This window comes from Embiotoca jacksoni, unplaced genomic scaffold (genome assembly GCF_022577435.1).
Source record: "Embiotoca jacksoni isolate LCO1_2020_lvr unplaced genomic scaffold, fEmbJac1.0.p SCAF_3, whole genome shotgun sequence".
Classification (NCBI taxonomy): domain Eukaryota; kingdom Metazoa; phylum Chordata; class Actinopteri; family Embiotocidae; genus Embiotoca; species Embiotoca jacksoni.
This window is the reverse complement of record NW_027185381.1, coordinates 20496077-20517283: the sequence shown is the minus strand read 5'-3', so window position 1 is coordinate 20517283 and position 21207 is coordinate 20496077. Positions and strand designations below refer to the sequence as shown.

At 40.9% G+C, this 21207-nt stretch overlaps 1 protein-coding gene across 3 annotated transcripts; it reads right to left on the bottom strand.

Annotated features, from left to right (window-relative positions):
• Positions 1–4085: 4085 nt before the first annotated feature.
• Positions 4086–14725, bottom strand: nap1l4a (nucleosome assembly protein 1-like 4a). 3 transcript variants are annotated; one of them, XM_069162244.1, is made up of 15 exons: positions 14660–14725; positions 13728–13765; positions 13055–13127; positions 12007–12151; positions 11340–11426; positions 10694–10828; positions 10539–10610; positions 10302–10441; positions 9902–10047; positions 7567–7586; positions 7335–7454; positions 7167–7202; positions 6955–7008; positions 6181–6215; positions 4086–5791 (listed from the first exon to the last, which is right to left on the bottom strand). In XM_069162244.1, exons 2-14 carry the CDS (start codon positions 13741–13743, stop codon positions 6210–6212), a joined length of 1050 nt encoding a protein of 349 aa, XP_069018345.1. In that variant the 5' UTR covers positions 13744–13765; positions 14660–14725; the 3' UTR covers positions 4086–5791; positions 6181–6209. The 3 variants fall into 3 exon arrangements, with proteins under 3 accessions (XP_069018345.1, XP_069018343.1, XP_069018344.1); XM_069162242.1 differs by lacking the exon at positions 6181–6215 and having other exon boundaries at positions 14660–14724; XM_069162243.1 differs by lacking the exons at positions 6181–6215; positions 14660–14725 and adding an exon at positions 14520–14651.
• Between the last annotated feature and the right edge of the window lie 6482 nt (positions 14726–21207).

Genomic DNA, 21207 nt, shown 5'->3' with positions numbered 1-21207 from the left:
GCAGACTGTAGAGACAAACAAAGAAATTGGACAAAATAATACAATGATTGCAAAATGCAGATCATCCTGAGGTTGGGCATTAAATATGTGTATCAAATTAAATGGAAATCTGTCCAATAGTTGTTGAGCCATTTCACTTAAAACAACAAACCTCAACTTCATACTGGAGCTAGAGGAAAAAAAATTAACAAAGTCTTTACGGTTCCGCTTTTTAGGACGACGAATGCCCGTACAAAATTTTATGGAAATGTATCCGGTAGCTGTTGACATATTTCAGTCTGGACCAGAGTGGTGGGCCAACGTAGCCATCCATAGAGCCGCTCTCAATTTTTGCAACTTCAGCTTTGTGCGTCATGTATCTTCTGAGAAACTAAAAGGGAGATTGAAATGTATCAAATGAGATAGTCTGTAGTCGGTATGTGCAGCCCTACCACTAACATTATCAGATCTGAGAGGTAATGGGCTCTTTATCAGGCTGTCGGTTCAGCTCATTCAGCTCACCAACCCGGCGTCGGCAGCATAAAACGCTCCTCTGTTCCCTTCTTTCTCTCTGGATCTCAGTCTGGCTCGCATCACTTCCGACCGGGAGGGGACGATACAGAAGAACCCCACACAGACGACCTTGTTCACACACACACACACACACACACACACACACACACACACACACACACACACACACACACACACTCGTATGTGTGCTCGCGTGGGACCGCTGCCAGAAGCACCTTTAGGCCGAGAGTGGGACGACGGGTGCAGCTGTGAGCTCGTAGCAAGGTTAGGAGAAGACTGCACCCTTAACGCTTCTGCTGGATGAAGATGAGACGATGGCAGACGGCGTCACTCAGGAATAATCCCAGCCGTCTGAATACCCTTCTTTGTTCCACCCCTCTCCTTTGTTCTGCTGCTGTGAACATGTGCACTACATCGAGATCATCTCCTCTACAGTCCAGCAGACTGATTTCTTATTTATTTGCTGTTGAAATGTTAAATGTCCTCTCTGTCCACCCATCAGACAGCTGAGGATGCCAAAGGGCTTCTCTTCTCTTTCTCAAAGAGCCCTGAAGATAAAGCCTCACTGTAGTTCTCTTTTCTTTTTCATTCCCTCTTCTTTCACCAGGATCAAATGAAGTTGTTGAATGAATGGCCTCCTCTGTTCCAGAGACTCATCTCGTTATCTGGACGTCACCTTTCCAGCAACAAAACTGGACTGCTACACCTGCCTTTCATTCTGTCGGTGTGGCTGCTCACGACATTCAGTCAGCATTTTCCTTCAAGCCCGTGGAAGACTTGGGCGCGTGTGTTTGGTGGGCGGTTCGAGGAGTCCTCCCCCTAGAAAATGTGACTTTTTTTTTCATTAGAAATATGCAATTATTACCATATCTGTGTCAAATTTTCCCCAAATTTAGAAAAGCTAGAGCAAGTAGCAAATAAACAACACCCCAAAAAAAGCTTAAAGACAAAACATTTGTGAAAATGTTTTTCACTGTGATTTAATGTTTAATCAGATTCTAGGTGGTTCCCAAAACAGCTTGGGTGCTCCACCGACGCCTTACAGTGACAGGAAGAGCCCTGCATTCAGTCATTTAATGTGTCCATCTGACAGTCAAGACTGTTGTAGTGATGTAAATACAGGCGGCTGTGGGTATCCAGCCGATAGACTGAAAAAGCAGTTTACTGCTCTGTGGATAACTAAAGCTTTTAAACAAATCTACAGTTTTAGAGCCTCACTGAAACATTGTGCTACATGTTTGTTAACCACATTTTAGGAATCATGGCAAAAAAAAATGTGTTTATTAACACTGGTATTTGCAGTAAATATAAAAAGAATATCGGCTGATGAATTGAGAACAGAATCTTTTTTTTTTTTTCTCTCTAATATTGGTTTTGGCATTGGCAACAAAAAGCTAGTATCTGTTGTGCTCTACATATTTTATTATTTCCTTAGGAGACATTCATCTTGAAGCTGAAGCTTCAGTACGAACGAATTGCTTTTTAGATTAAAATTAAATGAATACAACTCTGTGTGGCTACCATATTTTGTCAGATTGAAAAGTATCATTTGTTAGTCAAGTTATTTGTGTATTGCGTTGCCCACCAGTTTACAGTTCAAAGTACAAGTGCATCAATATAACACCAGTGTGCAGTTTCATCTCTCTGGCCTTGTTTCTGAAAATGCAGATATGAGTTCAGAGGCACAATCGGGCTCCTTGTTACAGTGAGGCGAACCCTAACCCCCCCACACAGCAGCCGCAGCATGAATAGTGTCTTGTTCACAGGTCTTCAGAGCAAAAGCCTAAAAAAAAATTACAGTAAGACACTGGAGAGGAATCACAATTCACAGCTGCCCACTCATTCCCTCCATCACATGAAACCGTCCCAGTTTTCTAAACATTAAAAGAGATAGTTTGAAAAGTGACCGAGCCTTTGTCACAATCTTGATCTAATCCAAACTTCTGTTTTCTCACTGTCTCACGTTGTCACCCGTGTTCCCACGAAGACAGGAGCACAAACACACATAGCTGCGAGTGTTGTTGGATGAGACGACAGGAAAAGAAAGCACCTGTCTGCCGGCACCTTGCAGAAAACCTGGGTTGCTAGGACAGTGTCGCCGTCTTCCTCGAGAAACTTCAGAGCGCTCAGCCATGATCTCCCACAATGCATCACAAGGGTCCCTTTAGAGGAGCGTGCGTGCTTCCTCTATCTGCAAGACCGAATTCCACACATTCTGGTTTCCTTGCTTGAGGTTTGACAGGCCGTAAACAAATTCCTCCAGCCGGGACACTGCCCTGCTCTTACAACGTCACCATGGTGTCTGTGATGCAGAGAAGGCTCAGTTCATCTGCTCCTCGGTCAGCACGTTGAGACTGTGACTGCATGATGCAAACTCTTGCCAATCATTTGCAAACCGTCACCTGATGTCTAACAGTAAAGTCAGTGTCCGGTCACATTGTGCTGTCAACAGCATGTGCATTCACCCGAAGAAACGTATCTGAGCACACAGAAAAAAAAGAAAAAAAAAAGAAAAATAAACTTGACCGGTCTGCTACTGGCCATGAAAGCAGCTCCACTGGAGCTGCAGGCGACCGAGTGTCCTGCTTAACATTACGCCTTACCGTGTTTTCCATTTGAACCGAGAAGTCAGTATTTCCTAACCCAACGTCACTGCATGTGTATTTGGGTCTTGCCGCGCTGTGTTTGGGATTGTTTCCAGTCATTGTATCCGATTAGGGCGTAGACCTTGCGGTAATTTTGAGACTATTGGAGCAGCCTTTAATCAATCGGCATTGACCACCACATAATGTATGTTGCGTGCCGAAACTCGGCCAGCTATGAATAACAAGAGACCTTCCCGTAATGTCAGCAGAGTGCAACGCCATGTTGGTAAATGACAATTGCAGACTTCAAAAAAATAAAAAAAAATAAAAAATCTTGACGTTCTTGCTTCAGCTTCCAATTCTTCCATATTTGCTGCTGTTAAGTTACTTGATGAGCAGTTGTAGTACTACATTTCAACACAAATACCCTCACTGGTCGCTGATTGGTCCACCTCTCAAGAGTGGCTGAGCGACCTGATATGCGAACAGGGTTTCCAGAGTATAATCACAGATTGTGGATGGCGGTCGACTCGGGTGACATCATTTTCCAATTCCACCACCGATATCCTTGAATATATCCATGTCCAGCTATTTCAGTCTGCACATTCGGCCACTTCCTCCAAGTTCGTGTAGTTTCTCCTTCTGAAGAGACGCAATTTGAGGCACAATCTCTTCAAAGTCCTAAAACCGTGTTTATGTGCTGAAAGAGACAATTTCCCTCTCACTTAAAAACTATTCTGTAGTACAACTGCATGAGTTCAAGGGATCTTTTATCAGATCTGCAAAGAAAGTTTGGATTATTCTCAAATTATGAATACAAAAAACCCCCCCGTCCTCCTCTTATTTGTCCTCTTGTGGCCCTAGTAATCTGTTATATGAAAGTATTCTGGATACAAATATGTAAACCTGTGCCGAGTGTTTTTTCGCCTGTTCTGTCGGCTAATGTGGGACAAACACACAGAAAGGACAGAGGACACTAAAAACACATTTCCATGTCGCACAACTTTAATAGAATATCTTAACTAACTCTGTACAAATTGAAAAGAAATATTGCGCAAGTAACAAATTGTGAATAAGAACCAGTTAAGGCCATTGCTAGCACACGGTCCGATGTGGTAGATTTGAAGATGTCGACCGTGGCTCTGAGAGATCTGTCCAACGAGATCTACAATCGTTCTTTTTAAAAAGAGAGAAGGGGTGGGTATTAGTTTGTTGTCACTGCTATCGATGACCAGTCACCAGGCAAAGGTGTCCAACCAAACGGCCAAAATCCAAGTGCAGTATATAAAATACATTGGCACCCTCTTCCGTTTTGTTTTCCACAGACATTCTACTGAATCATTAGACAATAACAGAAATATTTATATATTCTTTAACAACTTTAAATGCTGAATAAGATTACATCGTGTTAATGACAATTGGCAAACAATTGAAATTTAATAAAAGAGGACGGCGTGTCTTTCCTTTTGGCTTCTTGGCAACAGAATTTACATTTGATCAAGCTTCCTGCACTCTGTCCCATCACTGACTCTCAATGACATTTGTTAAGAACTAGATACATACCAGAAGTGGTATCTTAAAAACAACCAGAGAAGTTGAACGGTCAGCAACTGGTGTAAATCTGTCATCCGAGGGGAATTTTCAACAGACTGGATGTGATGCTGTGAAATCAGCATATGTGGAGAGATATATTTGTTCTTTGTTTAGTACGTCAGGAAGGAGCGATATCTGACCGTTCCGAGGTACGACCACGTGCCTGTCTCAACATTGTAATTAGCTGTTGTGTGTCCACGCAAGTGCTCAGTTTAAATGCTTGTATAGCCCAATACACCCGGGCAGAAGTGAGCAGAGTTAATGCAGAACACAAATATTCAGTCTTTGAATATGTTTTGATTAAAAAGGGTAAGAAACAAAACAAAAACAACAAAAAAAAAAACACTTGGCAGTATTCACGTTTTGTTGACCTGCTAAAAGCCCAATACGATTTCAACCAATGAAAATGAGCCTATAAACACGGCTGGACCTTAAAGCATTCCCCAAAATGCACCACTTCATACAGCTGCATGACACTATAATAAATAGTCCTTTGACATGACAATGAACATTTAAAAAAGTAAATTAAATTCAAAATGATACATTGTATGTCTCTTAAAAAACACCATAACAAAAGAGAAACACAACCCCAGTGAAAGATTAAGTCAAAACTTTGTTCAGCAGTTTCCTGGTAAACTCGCACGTCTCTTGTTGGCATTTAAAAAACCCTGAGTAACTGACTTATTTCCATGAAGACTAAAGTTGGGATCCATTCCTTTCTATCTTTTTTTTTTTTTTTTTCTAACAATGATGTTCCGAGTTTGGCAGTAGTAACCTACTTCACCTTTCCAGGGAAGAAGACTATGTGATGCCATGGTAATTTAATTAGACAAGTCAATTCCTGCTTTGAGTTTGAATGAAGCCAAATAAAAGGAGTGAGATGGGCGCAAGACAAAAGAAAAAGAAAGTCATGCACATAGTAAAAACGCTGTTTGGTTTGCGTTCTATTGCGTTCAGATGAGAGTTCGTAAAAGGGCGGAGCCTGCAAGAGTAGGACTTGCTGATTGGTTAAGAACTGGTTTGACGGACAGCAGGTCTCCCACATCCCCTGATCACCACGGTTACTGCTGTTGGCATTCGGCAGGCTGGGGCTGTTCTTTCTGCGGACGACACAAGAGGAAATCCAGATTAGACAACAACAGGACAGACAGCTAAAGAAGCCACTGGGCACTAGTGAGCAACTAGAAGAGGTTAACAAGAAAGCAGATGCAAGAGAATGGAAACACCTGGGCTGGTGCAGCAAAGGGAACAGTGTTAGAAACCTGGGACGGGACTACAGCAGAAAATAGATCGGAAACTAAAGACAGGCTAAGGAAAATAAGAGCCCGAATCTACCCAAGTTATGAGTTGGGGGATCATAAAGACCTTGGGACTACAGGGAGAATCAAGGATGTAGTGATTAAAGAAAGACAGCAAGAATAAACCAAAGCCACTTGACGAGACAGTGTGTGTAGTGTAGGTGGGGCGCCATCCTTATTTTCTCCCTTACCTAGAAATGCATGGGATGAGAATGTTTGATTATGCCTGCAATGGAGGGGGGATCCGGGGGGGAGGGAGAGACAACAGCATGAACAAGTTTAATCATCACATTCAGACATGACAGTGAAACACAGCCGAGGTTGGTCAACAGGCACCCCGAGCTCCTGAAGCGAATCGATAACGAGGGGCTGACGGCAGGAACCGCGCCGGGAAAAAAGTCGACAACAGGCTGCTGAAGACGCTCGCTCGCAGACAAAGCAGCATTGTTGGTCACTACCAAAAAAAAAAATAATACTCACAAGGCACATAATCCTTTACTCACAGCTAGACTGGAATAGCTCACAAATGGAGCCGAGTCATCTCAAACTAATCCGCAAAATAAATGCCTCTTTCAGTGGCTGCTCTTACGTAATCACTTTTAGCCAACAGTCTGAGAAAGTGAGTGCGGAAAAAGCAAACAGGAAAACTCTGAGGGAGTCTGACACAAAGCGCTGAATGCCCGAGTTGGTGACGGAAATCAGTGATACTGTTAAAGAACTGACATCCGTAGGTGAAGCAGAATTATCCACATGTTGATCTAAACTGGAATAGATATTTAAAATGGTAAGTTTAGCTGGAATTGAATCTGGAGTTTAAGCCGAACACGACACAACTGTTCTGTAACGAACAGGCGCCTGACAATCAGGTAACTGGAAAGAAAATGTCTTGACATTTAAATATTAAAAAAAAAAAAAATATTCACATTGAGAATAGCAGAAGGAAAACGTGCAGGGTGCAAACTGACCTTGGGGTCAAAGTCTCCCTCATCGTCATCTTCATCACACTCCTCATCTTGTTCCTGAGTCACAAAAACACGAAAGCCACCGTTATTGAAGAACACGTCGCCGAAGGACTGGTAATAATGTGAAGGTTCGGCACAGACGCACACCAACCAGCTGACTGGCGCTTCAGTTGAAATGACAGTGTTTGCGAGTAGCAGTAGTAACATGAACTAACCTCTTCATCGCCCTCTTCCAGCTCCTCCTCTTCAAACTGCAACACAAACCACAAAGTCGCGTGTGAAAACACAGCCGGCCGTATGTTTAGCTTCTACATCCTCAAAAAAAAACGGTCCGTCTGCAAGCAGCTCGTCTCGTGGCTTTTCTGCGCTTTCACAACACTCACACTCTCGTCATCCTCCAGGGCCTCCCCGGTGAAGTACAGCACTGCTCTGGGAACTATTCTTTCACGGAAGAAATGACCGATCTCGAAGTCTGTGGCGAGAGTGAACTCCGAATCTTCATCCTGCGAAACGAGAACGCCACGACGGTTTCAACACGGCAAAGAACCCGACGGATTAAACGGAGTGAAAGAGGCGATGTTGATTTCTATGAAGAATAAGATCCATTTTACTCACCATTTCTCCATCTGGTGAAGCTGTAAAGTAAAACACATACATAAGTTAAACTCCTCATACTCACACGGTTGTACAATGATTGTAGAAGGCTTTTAAAAAGCTAGAAGTGGAATTTTTTTTTTTTTTTTTTAAATCCGATTTTAAAAGGCACATTCATTTTTAATGGTTGCATATTTTACACTTTTCTTATGTTTGGTTTTCTATCTTGATATCCATAAGAGGATATTTTTGAGGGTTAACTGCAAAAAAAAGCACCTCAGATTTATGGTAATCCAAATAACTGAATGTGAACACTTTTCCATGGACAAGGCATTTTGACACTTTCACAGTATTTATGTAGCATCTAAACCTGCTTTATAACTAAAACAAAAAAAAAATAGAAAAGGAAATCTGAATTTAATCAATGTGGGTCCTTTAAAATGACAAGTTAAACCGTATATCACGGGCAGACGTTACATTTGTTTTGGAATAGCTTTTTCGGGACAGCTTTGGGATTAGCTGTAATTCAACCAACATGTGAACGCCCATGTAAGGAAACCGCTACGGCGAACAGAAATCACAATGCAAGTCATCATACATAGGAAGTGACAGGTCATTAGCAAACAGCTGTGCTCCACCAGCCAGGTGGGGGAGGGAGACAACACCGGACAAATGATGACATCGTCTGACCTTTTCCTCTTCCTCTTCCGTTCAACAACACTGCATTAGAGGAAGCTGCTTTTACACTTACGAGGCTGCGTAGACACGCTGCAGTGCGTGAGGCGGGATTTTACGTCTGTCAAACAGGCTTGATGGTATTCATTCTTTACGAATACTAATACCGGATTTTTGAAACTGATATTAATGTGTGTTGAGGAAGACATTCGGGAGATAGAAAAATAAAATGTCAATAATCTCTTGTAGACTCAGTTAAAGGAGACACAATTTCCACAATGCTTCAAACATATCTCGTTTCTATACGAACATTTCTTCTTTGCCAACAAATGCACCAATATCAATATGTCTGTATTGAGCCAATATTTGCCCAGTTTAGCTCTAGTAATAATGCAAAATTCAAATTAATTTGTGAAATAAAAGAATTACTGTCAAATTTAAGGGCTAGCCAAAAAAAACACCTTTTAGTATATATACACGTACGCACCTTTGAATATCGTCTCTGGCATCCTGATAGAATAGATAATAACTGATGACATAAATTCATTTCCCCCGAGGGCGGGTGTAGATATTAAAATGAATATTAAAGATGCATTTCTGTCATATGGATGGCTCTGCAGCAGTGAAAAAAAAGTGCCAAGACACAATAAAAATGTTTAAAAAAAAAAATCCTGTATTTTCTGTGGCATCAACTTTCTAATCCAATTTGTTTTTTTGTTTTTTTTAAGTCTGCCCAACAATGAATTATACAATAAATCCTCACAATCTTCACCGCACTTGAGTCATATGCACTCTTTGTGCGTGTTCACATGACCGGTGAGTGATGCACATTCCAGACACAGAGCTGCACACCTCAACTCACTTAATAAGAAGGTTTTTATATTCGCCAGTCATCCAGCGAGACAATGACTGAACCAGTTAGTCCGACATTTGCTCAGCCAATGGACGACCAGGTCTTAAAAGTCAGAATAAGTCCAGGCCTGTCTGACAGGTTAAGTTGACTGTACGGGAAAGACGATACAGTCATTGAATTAAGGCGTATCAATAATCTCTTAAAAGATATACTAAAAATAAAATGTTCAGAACATACAACGGCGATTTGCTAAATGTTTTAGGTAGTGGCTAGATACTTCTTTTTTCACTGGTCTCCGTGCCTCACATTCTAGCTTCAGTCATGAAATGATTAGTTAGCGCCGTAAACACGCCCTCGTCACTGGAAAATGATGGTAAAACCAAAGTTGACTTCATGTACAAGTCCAGCTTCGGTGAGCAACAGACGTGCCAACGGCTCCCCCTCCACACAGCAGCACTGGACAAAATGTGACAGCAAGAGTCTGCTGCCACCTGCTGTTCAAATTAGTTCAATGCCAACAGAAAACTGGTATGTTACCGTGTTGCTACACTACCTGCATATAAACATAGATACGGCGTACAGTCCAACAGCAGGCCTACGTGTGTCTTTCTTTCTTACAGCTTTGAGTGAATCAGGATTTCTGCGTGGACTTCGCGTATGTGTGCACAGTTAACGGCAAAGCTTTGAATTTCAGTGTTTACTGCTATGCGAGATAAATACAGAGGTTGTTGAAAAGAAGTAGGAGTAGGCTGCTTTGAATGGTACATTTAGACCTCCAGAGAAGTCCAATACACTTTGTGGGTGTCTTATTTTTGTGTGAGCTCTCACCTTTGACTGGGTTAAAGAAGTTGAAGAAAGAGTCATTAGGGACCTGTTTGGTAACAGTGCGAACAGTGCCACGGCCTTTATGCTTCTGCTTCTTCTTAATAGTTTTCACTGTCACATCCTTCCCCTTGTGCCAATCTATCTGACAGCTAGAGAGAGGAATTGTGCAAAAAGGAAAGAAGTGAGAGGCAGCGGAAAGCACGTACGCAAAAAAAGGTAAAAGTTGGAGGAAGTGCCAACAGGAGGCTGATATGTGGGATGATATGTGAGATTAATATAGCAAGAGTGGACAGAAATGTTTTACGAACCACACAACATCTATCTGTTTTTTTTTTACTTCAATCTCAAACTCGTGTATCAAAACCACAGTTGAACAAACGTGTTTGTGCACTCTGGCTCTCACCCTTCGCAGTCAATGATCTCTGGCCCCTCAAATGAGAAAGGATCTGCAGCATCTGGCTCTGACTTCATCTTGTAGACTTTAGTGAGGACTGCATTGTTGAAGTAGCCGTTGGGCTCAAAGTGGAACTCTAATGCGAAACTCTGAGAGACGGATCAAAAAGATAATTTCGTTTTTAGTGTATTTAGTTTCTATAAGTGACGTGATATTGCTGCATTACTACCCCATGCGGATACTGACCATTGGCTGTCCTGGCTCAGAAAACTTGACTTGAATATCTTTCAGGTGCTTTAGGATGGGCTCATCATGTTCCTAATAGGAGATCAACAGTCACGTCAGAAGCTCGAGACACTGTTCAGAAATGTGTTGAGACGGCATGAAGAACTGAAATGTACCTGCAGCATGTCGCTGAGCATGTCCACACTCTTGAATATAGTGAGCCAGAACTCAGGGATGCCCTTTGGATCTTCTTCTGGCGTGGCTTCCTCTTTCTTTGCATCCTCAATAGCAGCTTTTTCTTTTACCTCCTCCTGTAGGCAGAATTTATTTTTTATTTTTTTAAATTCACTGTTTACAAAGATCCAAACAATTTAATTGATTAAGTTTTCACAAATGAAATCAAATTGTAATAATCCATTCCCCAAAAATAATCTCCAAGAAATTAGATAAGCATAAGATCACAGCAACACTAGTCAGCCATACAAAAAAAAGCTGTCGCCACAGTTTGTGAGCGCTTGAGTCTGGGATTAAAACCACATTTCCCAAAACCTCTTATTTGCACCCTCTTTTTTTATTTTATATTATTTTAGAAAACAGTGCCACCGGACAAAATTCTGTCAGTCTCTCGTTATTACAGTGTTGGGTAATGACATATTAATCGTTTGATAACATGGTCTAAATCTATCACTCCAGACTTTACTCCACAGTAAAGTTAATTTCAGCGCTCTCCTGGTATCATTTATGAGATTCACATGTGGTTGCAAGAAAAATCTTTTTTCATTCTCTGTTGAAAACCAGAAGAAAAATGAAAGCTGCACTTACAGCTAGCTCCTCCTCTTCCTCTCGGTCACTGTGCCACTCGCACTCCTCGTCTGTGGGTTCCGCCGTTCCTGTGACGATATCTCTTCTCTGTGACACACACACACACACACACACACACAATTGCAAAGTTCACTATTTCAGAGTGGGAATAAGGTTTATTACTGTGAAATATCTGCATATGGACGAACATTCATCTGGTAAGGCTGAAGTATTTTAAGCTAGCACACTGACATCAACACCATTTGAGGCCGAGACTGACACACACATGATATGCACACAGTACAGACAGGTGCAGCAGGATTACAGCTGCCACTCTTCAGTGTGATTAAGAATGGCAGAGTTCTTGTCACTATCTCTGGAAATAGCCTTGACTGACAAAAGGACAGCCGACTACTCGTTGTGGCAGTTTTCAATTTAGCACCAAGGTTGCGCCCTTCCTGACCTCGGGTCGGACCAGAGGCATAATTTGACAACCCTTCGTGCAGTGAACAACACAATTGATTCTTAAATATTTAAGACATCTTGTTTGTGGGCAGGCCGTTTTTTTGGTCATCATTTACAGTGTGCGCGAAGTAACACGACATAAAATGTGCAGAGGAAATTCGATATGTAGAGTGTTATAGCCAAGTAAGGAAAAGTTTTGTCCCAAAAACCTAATTTACTGTACCTTGTCAAACAGTGGCTGATAGAGGGCAGCATACTTCCTCTCTAACTCGTGGACCTCCTCGTAGAATTTAGCCTCGATGTTAGCACACTGCACCTGTAGCCTTTTCAACGCATGCACTCGCCTCTTCACTGCTTTTGGAAGCATGCTGGAAGAGAAGAGAAACATTCGGGGTTGAGGTGAAGTTTCATCTTTTATAGTGAAACTAAATTTGGAACGATGTTTTTAGATGTAATCCTGAACCAAATGCGGTGTCTCTCAACTTCAAGGATTGGGGACCACCAAAGGATGTTTTATGAACTTGAAAGGTGATTTTTGTTTGTGTTCAGGTGTGGTAGGACGGCAGGTGTCTAAAGTGATACTATATTGTCTACCTGCAATATAACTTCATTTCATTTATCAGCTTCCTCGGCTGATTAGATCAATATCATGTTGTGTATAGCAATACAACAGTTCTCTGTACTAAACCCTCATTGCATCATTTCATGGGGCTGTACACACATTCAATTTAAGCATTTAAGTTTAATATTTTAAACGATGTAAAACAAAAACAACACATCTGAAAATGCCCCTGTCACAAATCTGAGCATTTACTTTTACAATTATACAAGTACAACTCACCATCTTAGGTCACACACTACCATGTTTACATGATGGGTACATAACTAAAATTACCATCTTTTAGCAGCTATGTGTCAATTATTTCAGAATGTAACTGGAAATTTTCACGTTTTTGCATAACCAATATATCTGACCTGTAGTAAATAATTATAAAGTGGCCAAGGAACATGGAAACCTCAATGCTCTGGGTGACCAAAGGTTATGTGAAGATGGTAAATTCTTCTCTAAAGTTAGAGTTAGATAAGAGAAGATATTTAGAAAATTCCACAAAAGATTAGAGGCAAAAGAAGTTATCCTTTTCTCCCACTGCGGTCTTAAGTAGTCCAGACATTGATGAGAACAACAACAAGTTATAACCATGACAATCTTTCCACTTTTACCTGGTATCTTAATATATAGCAGAAACATGGTGTAGAACATCTGCACTGACCTTTCCAGGAAGTGAAAGCTGACAGGTCTGTCCATCTGCCCACCTGGATTTTGCATACTTTGATCCCCTTTACCTACCGAAACAACAAAGAGTAGTCATGCAGGTGTACGTCTCACACTGTCATGAAAGAAAGTACCGACTGAGATAACGCTGTGGGCTATGCTATTCCTTTCATGATTAGGGTAACTGTACATTTAATTCCAGCACACAAAGTAATGTCCAACACAATGTTCTCCACCTTAATACATAAAGCAGTTTTGAGATGCAACGTTTTTTGTTTAGCTGATTATTGTTACTCTGTAGTATTTCATATTTCCAGTTACCTTTATACTATTCTCTTTAATATCAGCGTGTAAAAATGGACATGTAACAGTTAACAAGGTTAGGTTAGGTAGTTACTTTATTAATCCCTGAGGGGACATGTTTTCGCTACAGCAGCATACAGGAAGCAATAAGATAATAATAAAAAAGCAATAAAATAGCAGTAAAAAAATAATAAATATAAAATGCACAGTATATACAGTACAGTATATATCTCTATATATATTATATACAAACAACCAAGAAACACAGTCAACAGTGTTATTGTTGTGTGAAGTATCGAGTTGAAGCAAGTAAATCAAAGTATTGGATATCCATTTCAAGGTGGCAAACAAAAATATGAGTTCTTTACCTTTATTGGCATCCATGACCAAGTATCAGCTCCTTCCTCTGTTTGGAAGCAGATCATTAATAGCAGCCGTAACAATCAACATGAGCAACGACAGGGATTGAGTAACTTATTATTACAGTTTATCAGCGTTAAAGCCTCAAAATACACAAGCGATGATTGAAAGTGTCGGCGTGAAAAAAAAATCATGAGTGACAGGCAGACCAGCTGATCTCACTTCGTCCGATCTCAGTGTTGAGCAAGCGCAGGCCGATGACGCACTACTGACGTGCTAACGGGAGTTGAGCTACCAATCTAAGTAAGCATCTCTCCATTTAAAACAACAACAACAACAAAAAAAGTAAAATGACGACCTCTGCTTTATGACAGTCGCAGAGGACCCGTCGACGATGACAGATGAATACACACGATGACGTCAGCTTAACATCAATAATCGCTCGGCTGGTTATGGGCGGGGCCAAGTAACTGACAGCCGCTATCCGGGCTAGTTAGCTTAGCACGAAACTACGAGCCAACGTGCTATGAACAATGCTTTAGCGAACAGCGAGCGCGAAGGTTAACTCTTAACATTACAACAACAACAAAAAAATCTAAGCTACGAGAGTATTTTGGGTAAAGCGGCTGAGCGACAAATCCTTTTTTTTTTACACGTCTATTACGCAGGTCGATGAAACTGGTCGTTAACTGGTGCAGCTATTAGCCAACTCCCGGCCGCACTCAGAAGCTAAGACCAGCTAACAACCGTTAGCTCGCTAGTCAATAAAAAAAAAAAGAAAAAAAAAAAAAAGAAATCACCAAGAGTCGGAGCAAAGTGTTGCGAAGACAGTTAACCTGCTGTCTGTCAAATTAGGCAAAGACTTAAGTTTCCCGAGGTGGCGGCGAAATGCTCGCGTCGATTAAATATGAGCGCTCGCGAGCTGTTTCGGCAGTCTTACCTCTTCACGAGCGGAATCCTCGCCAGTCGCTCCGCTCACGCGTCTCCGCTTCGAGCCCCACGCGCTGTCGACACACGCGCACCAGCATCCTGGATTCTGATTGGACAGCTGGAGAAGAAGCGCTTTTGGTGCTGCGTTCACGTCCTGCGTTGCAAAAAAAAAAAAAATCCCAATCTCGGGGAACACCTACAGGGGGACTACTACTCACTCACCTCTGCTTTCTCAAATGAACAGACAGAGGATAAACAAGTAGTATTTACAATAATAATAAGAATAAGAATAATATCAAATTCTAATCTCAGACTTTGTCTAAACTCTGTAAAATATCAGAACTATGCAAAACGATTACATTCTGGTTTTATTGAAGATAGCTAATACATTTATATATAATTCATTTTCAATTAATTTTAACAACTTTTACATTGACTGTGCTTATATTTGTGTGCATATGAAGACAAAGTGAAGTCAGTTCTGTTTCTGTAGCCATATAAAACAACAGAAGTGGGAGAAGAAGAGTACTGTCACAATCCCGCTGGTTAGACAAAAGGGCCATTAGATAGTCTTAGTTATCAACGGTCTAATGTCTGCTTTAATATCTCAACACAGGTCAATTGAAGTGCCACAAAGTGCCAGTGTGGTTTGCCCAAGTAGTCTGCTCTGCTGAAGTGCCCTTTTTGGACATTTAGGACTATTTACAACACGGATAAAAACAAAGAATTGTGCACAGTTAAAGAGGTTTTAGATTGTACCCATTGCCCCTTCAAGCTCTTGTACAGTTTACCACTGTGACTCTGAGTTTCAAACAGTAACGGCCTCATATAATCTCTATTTGATTTCAGGTGATCCATGTTGGGCAGGAACCTTTGGTGGTGAGTCATAGCCCATACCGCATCTTAAATTTCTATAAGCTAACTGTATATTGTGAGAGCTTCTCATGTTTAGACCACAAGAGGGCTTCATACACCCGTAAGAGATAGTGCATCTATTGGTGTGTGCACGCTGAGAGGCTCTCACGTTGTATACATGTATTAATAAGTTGTTTTCCATCTGCCCCAGCATATGTGAAAGGCTTCAACTCAGACAATGTATGACAAGCCTCGGAGGCCTATTTTAGAAAGTCTGCCAAACATATCAAACAGGAACAAATAAAATAAGGTATTGTCATGGCTTTCAGAGATGTGCTGGAATGAGTAAAATTAAAAAACAAACACAGAAAATGAAGGTGCAGTTTAATTGTTCTGTAAAAGTGATCAAATTAAAACCCTTATGAGTTCTTCTGCAGAGAGGGTGGTGTTTCTGCTCATCTGAGGGAATGTGTGTCTGTATGAAGTGAAGCTGATGATGATTATTGTAGATGACAGACATGCTACATATAATAACCGTTCTGTATTATGAAACAACATATCATTGTGAAACAAAATGCCATATTAAAGAAAAGAAAAGACAAGACATCAGAGTTATCATTTAACTGCTTTGTCAGATAGCATCATTATTTCTATTAGAAACACGAGCTGACATCAGTGGAGATTTTAAATGTGTGGCAGGGAAGTTTTGAACTGGAAAGTGCTAATAGCTTTGAGACATTTTCTGTCACCATCCACAAATTGACAAATCAATTTTCCTTTTCTTCTCTCGTCGTTAGAAAATGCATCTCAAATGAGAAAATCCACAGCCTTTTCACATCATATTTATTTAGAAATGAGGTGCTCAATTGAAAATGTTCTGCCTCAAGAGCACTGAATATGCCTCAATACAAAATCATTATTAACCATATGAGCATGTACAATATCCGAATGTTCCACCAGTTAGTAATTTTTTTCTTTTGGAAATGTGCTTTTTGCTGAAATAGTCCACTGGGTAACAGAACATAAAACCACTAAAATCCAGCCTTCCTTCTGTTTGCTATCAACCACTGCATAGTCTACACACTTGAGAGGAAGTGACAGCACTGGGCCCCTCAGGGTAGGATTGTTGTGACCAGGCTTTGTGCCTGTCACAGTGTGACATTTACCAGCAGGGTCTGTACTCACAGAAGAAATCAAATGTGATTGTGTAGCATTTGGGATGAGGCAGGGATCTAGAAACAAGTGTATAGTAATGGAGAATTTACAGTAAAAATGTACAGACGAGTACATTGTGCACTACTACCAGAGCATATTGTGGATCGTTGAGTCAAATATATCAAAGAAAAATTGACTTTAAATCAGAGGCTTTTGATAGTTTTGTGACCCTCTGCAGGTCTTTGTTGTGGTGATATTTTTAAGACAATAGTAACACCGGCAGCTCTCGCACAAAGCTGTACTTTACAGCGTCAGCCCATCAACAAGTCCCCGACTCCCAGATTACACCCCCTCTCAGTCTGTTCTGTTCTCCTGTTGAGTGGGCAGAGGCACACACACCTGGCTGTTCAAATGTTATGTGATATCTCTGTTTGTAACGGTTCTTGCCCAGCTCTGCGTGCCCACATTTCAATGTATTATAATGCAAATGTTTGCTCTGCACATTTTAAATGATGCAAGATAAACTCTTGGAATTACTGAAGAGGCATTACTGAATGGATGTCACAAAGTAAAATTCACTGATCCATGTTCTCATCATACATCAATCACTCTTTGTCTGGAATAGCGGATTTTCAAAGGCTGGAGGAATCAAAAACATCACAAACATTTATCACAATCTGTCACTAACAATCGACTTTCTGCCCTCACACTTTTCCGTTTCTTTTTGCTGTTTTTGCAACTAAGACACAGTACAAAATACTCCAACAATGTGCATGGAAGCTGTCTTCTCTAGCCTGTTAATATTTACTTATATGCTACTGTATGTATACATATGTCTTCGTTGTATGGCAAATATGTCATGTCTGTCGGGAAAAATGGGTCCCACCCCACAGTTTCTTGTGGAGCTTTTCCTTATCCAGTTCAAGGCACTCAGGATAAAGGTTGACATATGTTGTCCACATGATAGAAATCCTCTGAAACCCTCTTTTTTTTTTCTTTCAAATATTAATATCATTATTCAATATTTTCTATTGATATATTTGAATATACATTCATCTGAAAAAATACGTAGTCTATAACCCATGGAAATGGTTGAAGTCTTCATCTTGTCTGAAGAAGCAAACACTTTATCCTAAAAGAGTGCCTACAAATATTGGAAACATACTTTAACACATTTATTTGTCAATTGAGACTTTGTAGCCATTTTCAGAATTTGTATTTAAAAAACAAACAAACAGATCAGTCACATTGAAAAAGTATATCTCTTTGGGTCCTTGCTCACCAAGCAGCAGGGGGGCTGTCCAATAGATTATTGTAAAAACAAATTTTCCTTGTGGTCTTGTTCAAGTATACCACCTTTATGTGTAGACACTGCTTCAAAGAGGGTAAAGGGTCAACCAGTGGTTGTAATTTTCACATGACAAAATTGGATCAACATGACTTCTCCTCAGTTTACCAATTTTAACTCAAACTTTTATTTTTCTCAATCATTATTAGACGCTGATTTTAGTGTATATAAAACAATGATGAAATAGTTCATTTAGTTAGAGACTCAAAAGAGAAAATCCTTGACAGTTGTGAGTGTGAAAGTGTTTGTTGGATTTGGTGTTCGAAATAAAACCAATTGGTGACATGATGACAAAGGTGTCTTTTTACATGCCGCCAGATTACATGCTGGCAAAGGCTCGGCCCCCTTGACAATGAATAGAGATAAGTGGGTAAAAACAGAAAATGAATAATTGAACATGTACATGTCATCACATTTTCATGCACTGATGAGTCGATTCCTCTGCATTGATCGGTTGAACATGAACATGTATTGTACAGACAGATCTGCAGAATGATGTGTTTATTATTTAAAAGCTCTCTAATCAATATTTTTACCAATAGAAAGAGAGGCATGTTTTGTTGCTTTTATTGGTCACAGCCGAGGTGGTCTATTCAATGCCCCTGTTGTTCACCTGCACAAACACATACACATGAAACAAAGACAAGACAAGAATTGACACCCTCAAAGTGGATGTCATGATAGCCCTTGTCTTTTTGCCTTGATTGAACAGTGCCTACGTTGGCCCATCTCATCCCACTGGGGTATTGGTTTTGTGAATGAAGTGGCCAAACTCCCAGATGGCAGTATTGATATGGCCGGGGGGGTTTATGAGCCACCCTGCCCCTGCATCCTCTGTCGTCCATTAAGCCCCTCTCCTCGTAACGCACGGGTAATGGCCTATCTGTACACCATAATCAGACAGACACACACACACACACAGTGACTGTAAAAAGCCATCAAAATAAGACACACAAACAGGCGCACACACGACTAGCGGCTACATTGACACAGCTGCAGTCATTACTCACAGGAGGTAGTCTTGGGTGGGTGAGGTTGGTGGGGAGTGGGGGGGGGGGGGGTCGAGGGATGAAAAATGGCAGGCAGAACTACTATATCTCCAATGAGGTGGCTGCCTCAGAGGGACCTCAATGCGTAACAAATTCAGCAAAGCCATCGATCCAACTTATGGCAGGCTGAGTCCTCGGCTCACGCTTTCCACACTTTGAGTGCAATTTAGTTTCATCTGCACCGATAAGCAATTTCAATCATGACATCTTGTTTGTTTGTTTCTTGGTGTGTGTTGTCCTCTGCCGTCTCCATCATTCTGATTCTGCAACAACAGCTAAACCTTTTAGTTACCAACAAAAACAGCCCATAACACCTTCTGTCTCATGCACAGACACCCAATGACAGATTTTGTGTGTTTTTTCCCCTATAATTTAAGCATCAAAAATGTGACGACAAAACAAAGTTTATTCCAATTGTGACGGTTAAGGATTTTCTGTGAAGGGCATGGTTACTTTCATCATTTTCATTATTTGTAGCTTCATTTGGTTTTGTGTCCAAAATCACAGTCAGAGTCACTCAAGTGTAAGTGCTTTAAGTTAAGGTTTCATCTCAGCTAAATTAATACAACAGTTGTAACTCAGTGTTTTACAATGCCCTTCAAGTCCTGAAAGATTTTTCCCAAGCACAAGTCGTTGTTTTGTGAGGACAAAATATTTGACAATAGATGAATATGTTTCACTGCCCTGCAGTTTACCCGCAACAGATCCACGCACTCAGAATGGAGAGTTAATTCAATTCGGTTCAATTCAGTTTCATTTAGATCACGCCTATTAACAACACATGTTATTTCAGGGCACTTGACATTGTAAAGTTCTTACAACAGAACCCTATATACAAAGCACAGAAACTATATTATACAAAGGAACCCAACAATTCAACAATACCCAGCTGGGAGGAAAAAACTCTCTTTTAACAGGAAGATGGGCGCCCATTTGCATGCATGTCAATGGTTTAAAGAAGCAGATCAGATAGTTATAGTTTTAACACTACAGGTGAGGTTCATCTGAAGCTTCAGCTGCTTGATTTTCATCATGAGCTGCAGTAGTTTGTCCCCTTAGGCTGCTAGATGACAGCGGACCATTAGGGAAAGGTAAATGTAATTAGGAGTCTCTTTAGCCACAAAGCTCCGTGCCACTGCTGGAGGGGAAATGGGTTACGTAACAACATCATCGTGTTGCCTCTGTGACCGTGGCACCACCCGGTGTCCACGCTCTTAGCTAAGCAGATATATGTTTCTGGACACTTCGGGAGGCCTGAGATGAGAAGTGTTGAGTTGTAAGAGAGGCTTATCTGGACGTGTGGTAGCTTTAAGAAAATACACTTCAAGTCCATGTCATCAAACCAATCAAACTCTTTGCCTATACTGAATGTCTATAGAGTGCAGAGCAATATTAACATCCGGGCACAGACATTTGGATATTTCCATCGTTTGTTGCAGCCCGTAAGCAAAAAATTCACTTAATTGTGCAATTTGTGACCAGCGAGTTCTCAGACCCCTTAAAAGCTTGATGGAAATCATTGTTGAATGACTTTGAACTCCTTGTGGATTTTTATCCTGCTGAGCATATCCAACATGACAAAAACAGTCGATATGTGGATGCATCCGGACCACAATCAGACTTATCAGATATGACATTTAGATAAGCACAGGCTGCTCGAGAAAGAAAGGCGAGTGGGAGGTGCAACATGTGTGGCCTTAAGCGCTGATGATGTGTGGCAGACAATCATCAACGAACAGTTTAAAAGGTAAAAGAAAAGACGCTGCTTCCCTTTAACTGATCTCGAAATGAAAAAGTGGGACATTTCTAATATATCATCTTCTTTTAGTTAGGAGGCTCAGCTGTCCTTCTACTTTCCCCTTCATCATTGTAACCTGCTGTTCCTAATCTAAATGGGCCAATGCGCAACAGTCGACAAGAAGGATTTGTTTTCCTCGAGTGGAAACGAAGATCAGTTTAGTCTTTGCGCTTGATTTAGAAATCTTCAATCAACATGCTCCTTTCAGTCATAATGGGATCAAATTAAATTACATCTTCACGTCATGTGAATGTTTGTACCTTTGTGAGAACAAACTAAAGCTGAGGCCACTGGTCCTGGGAACCCATATGTTTTAAATGTTGCCCTGCTAAACATGATTAAGATAAATGGGT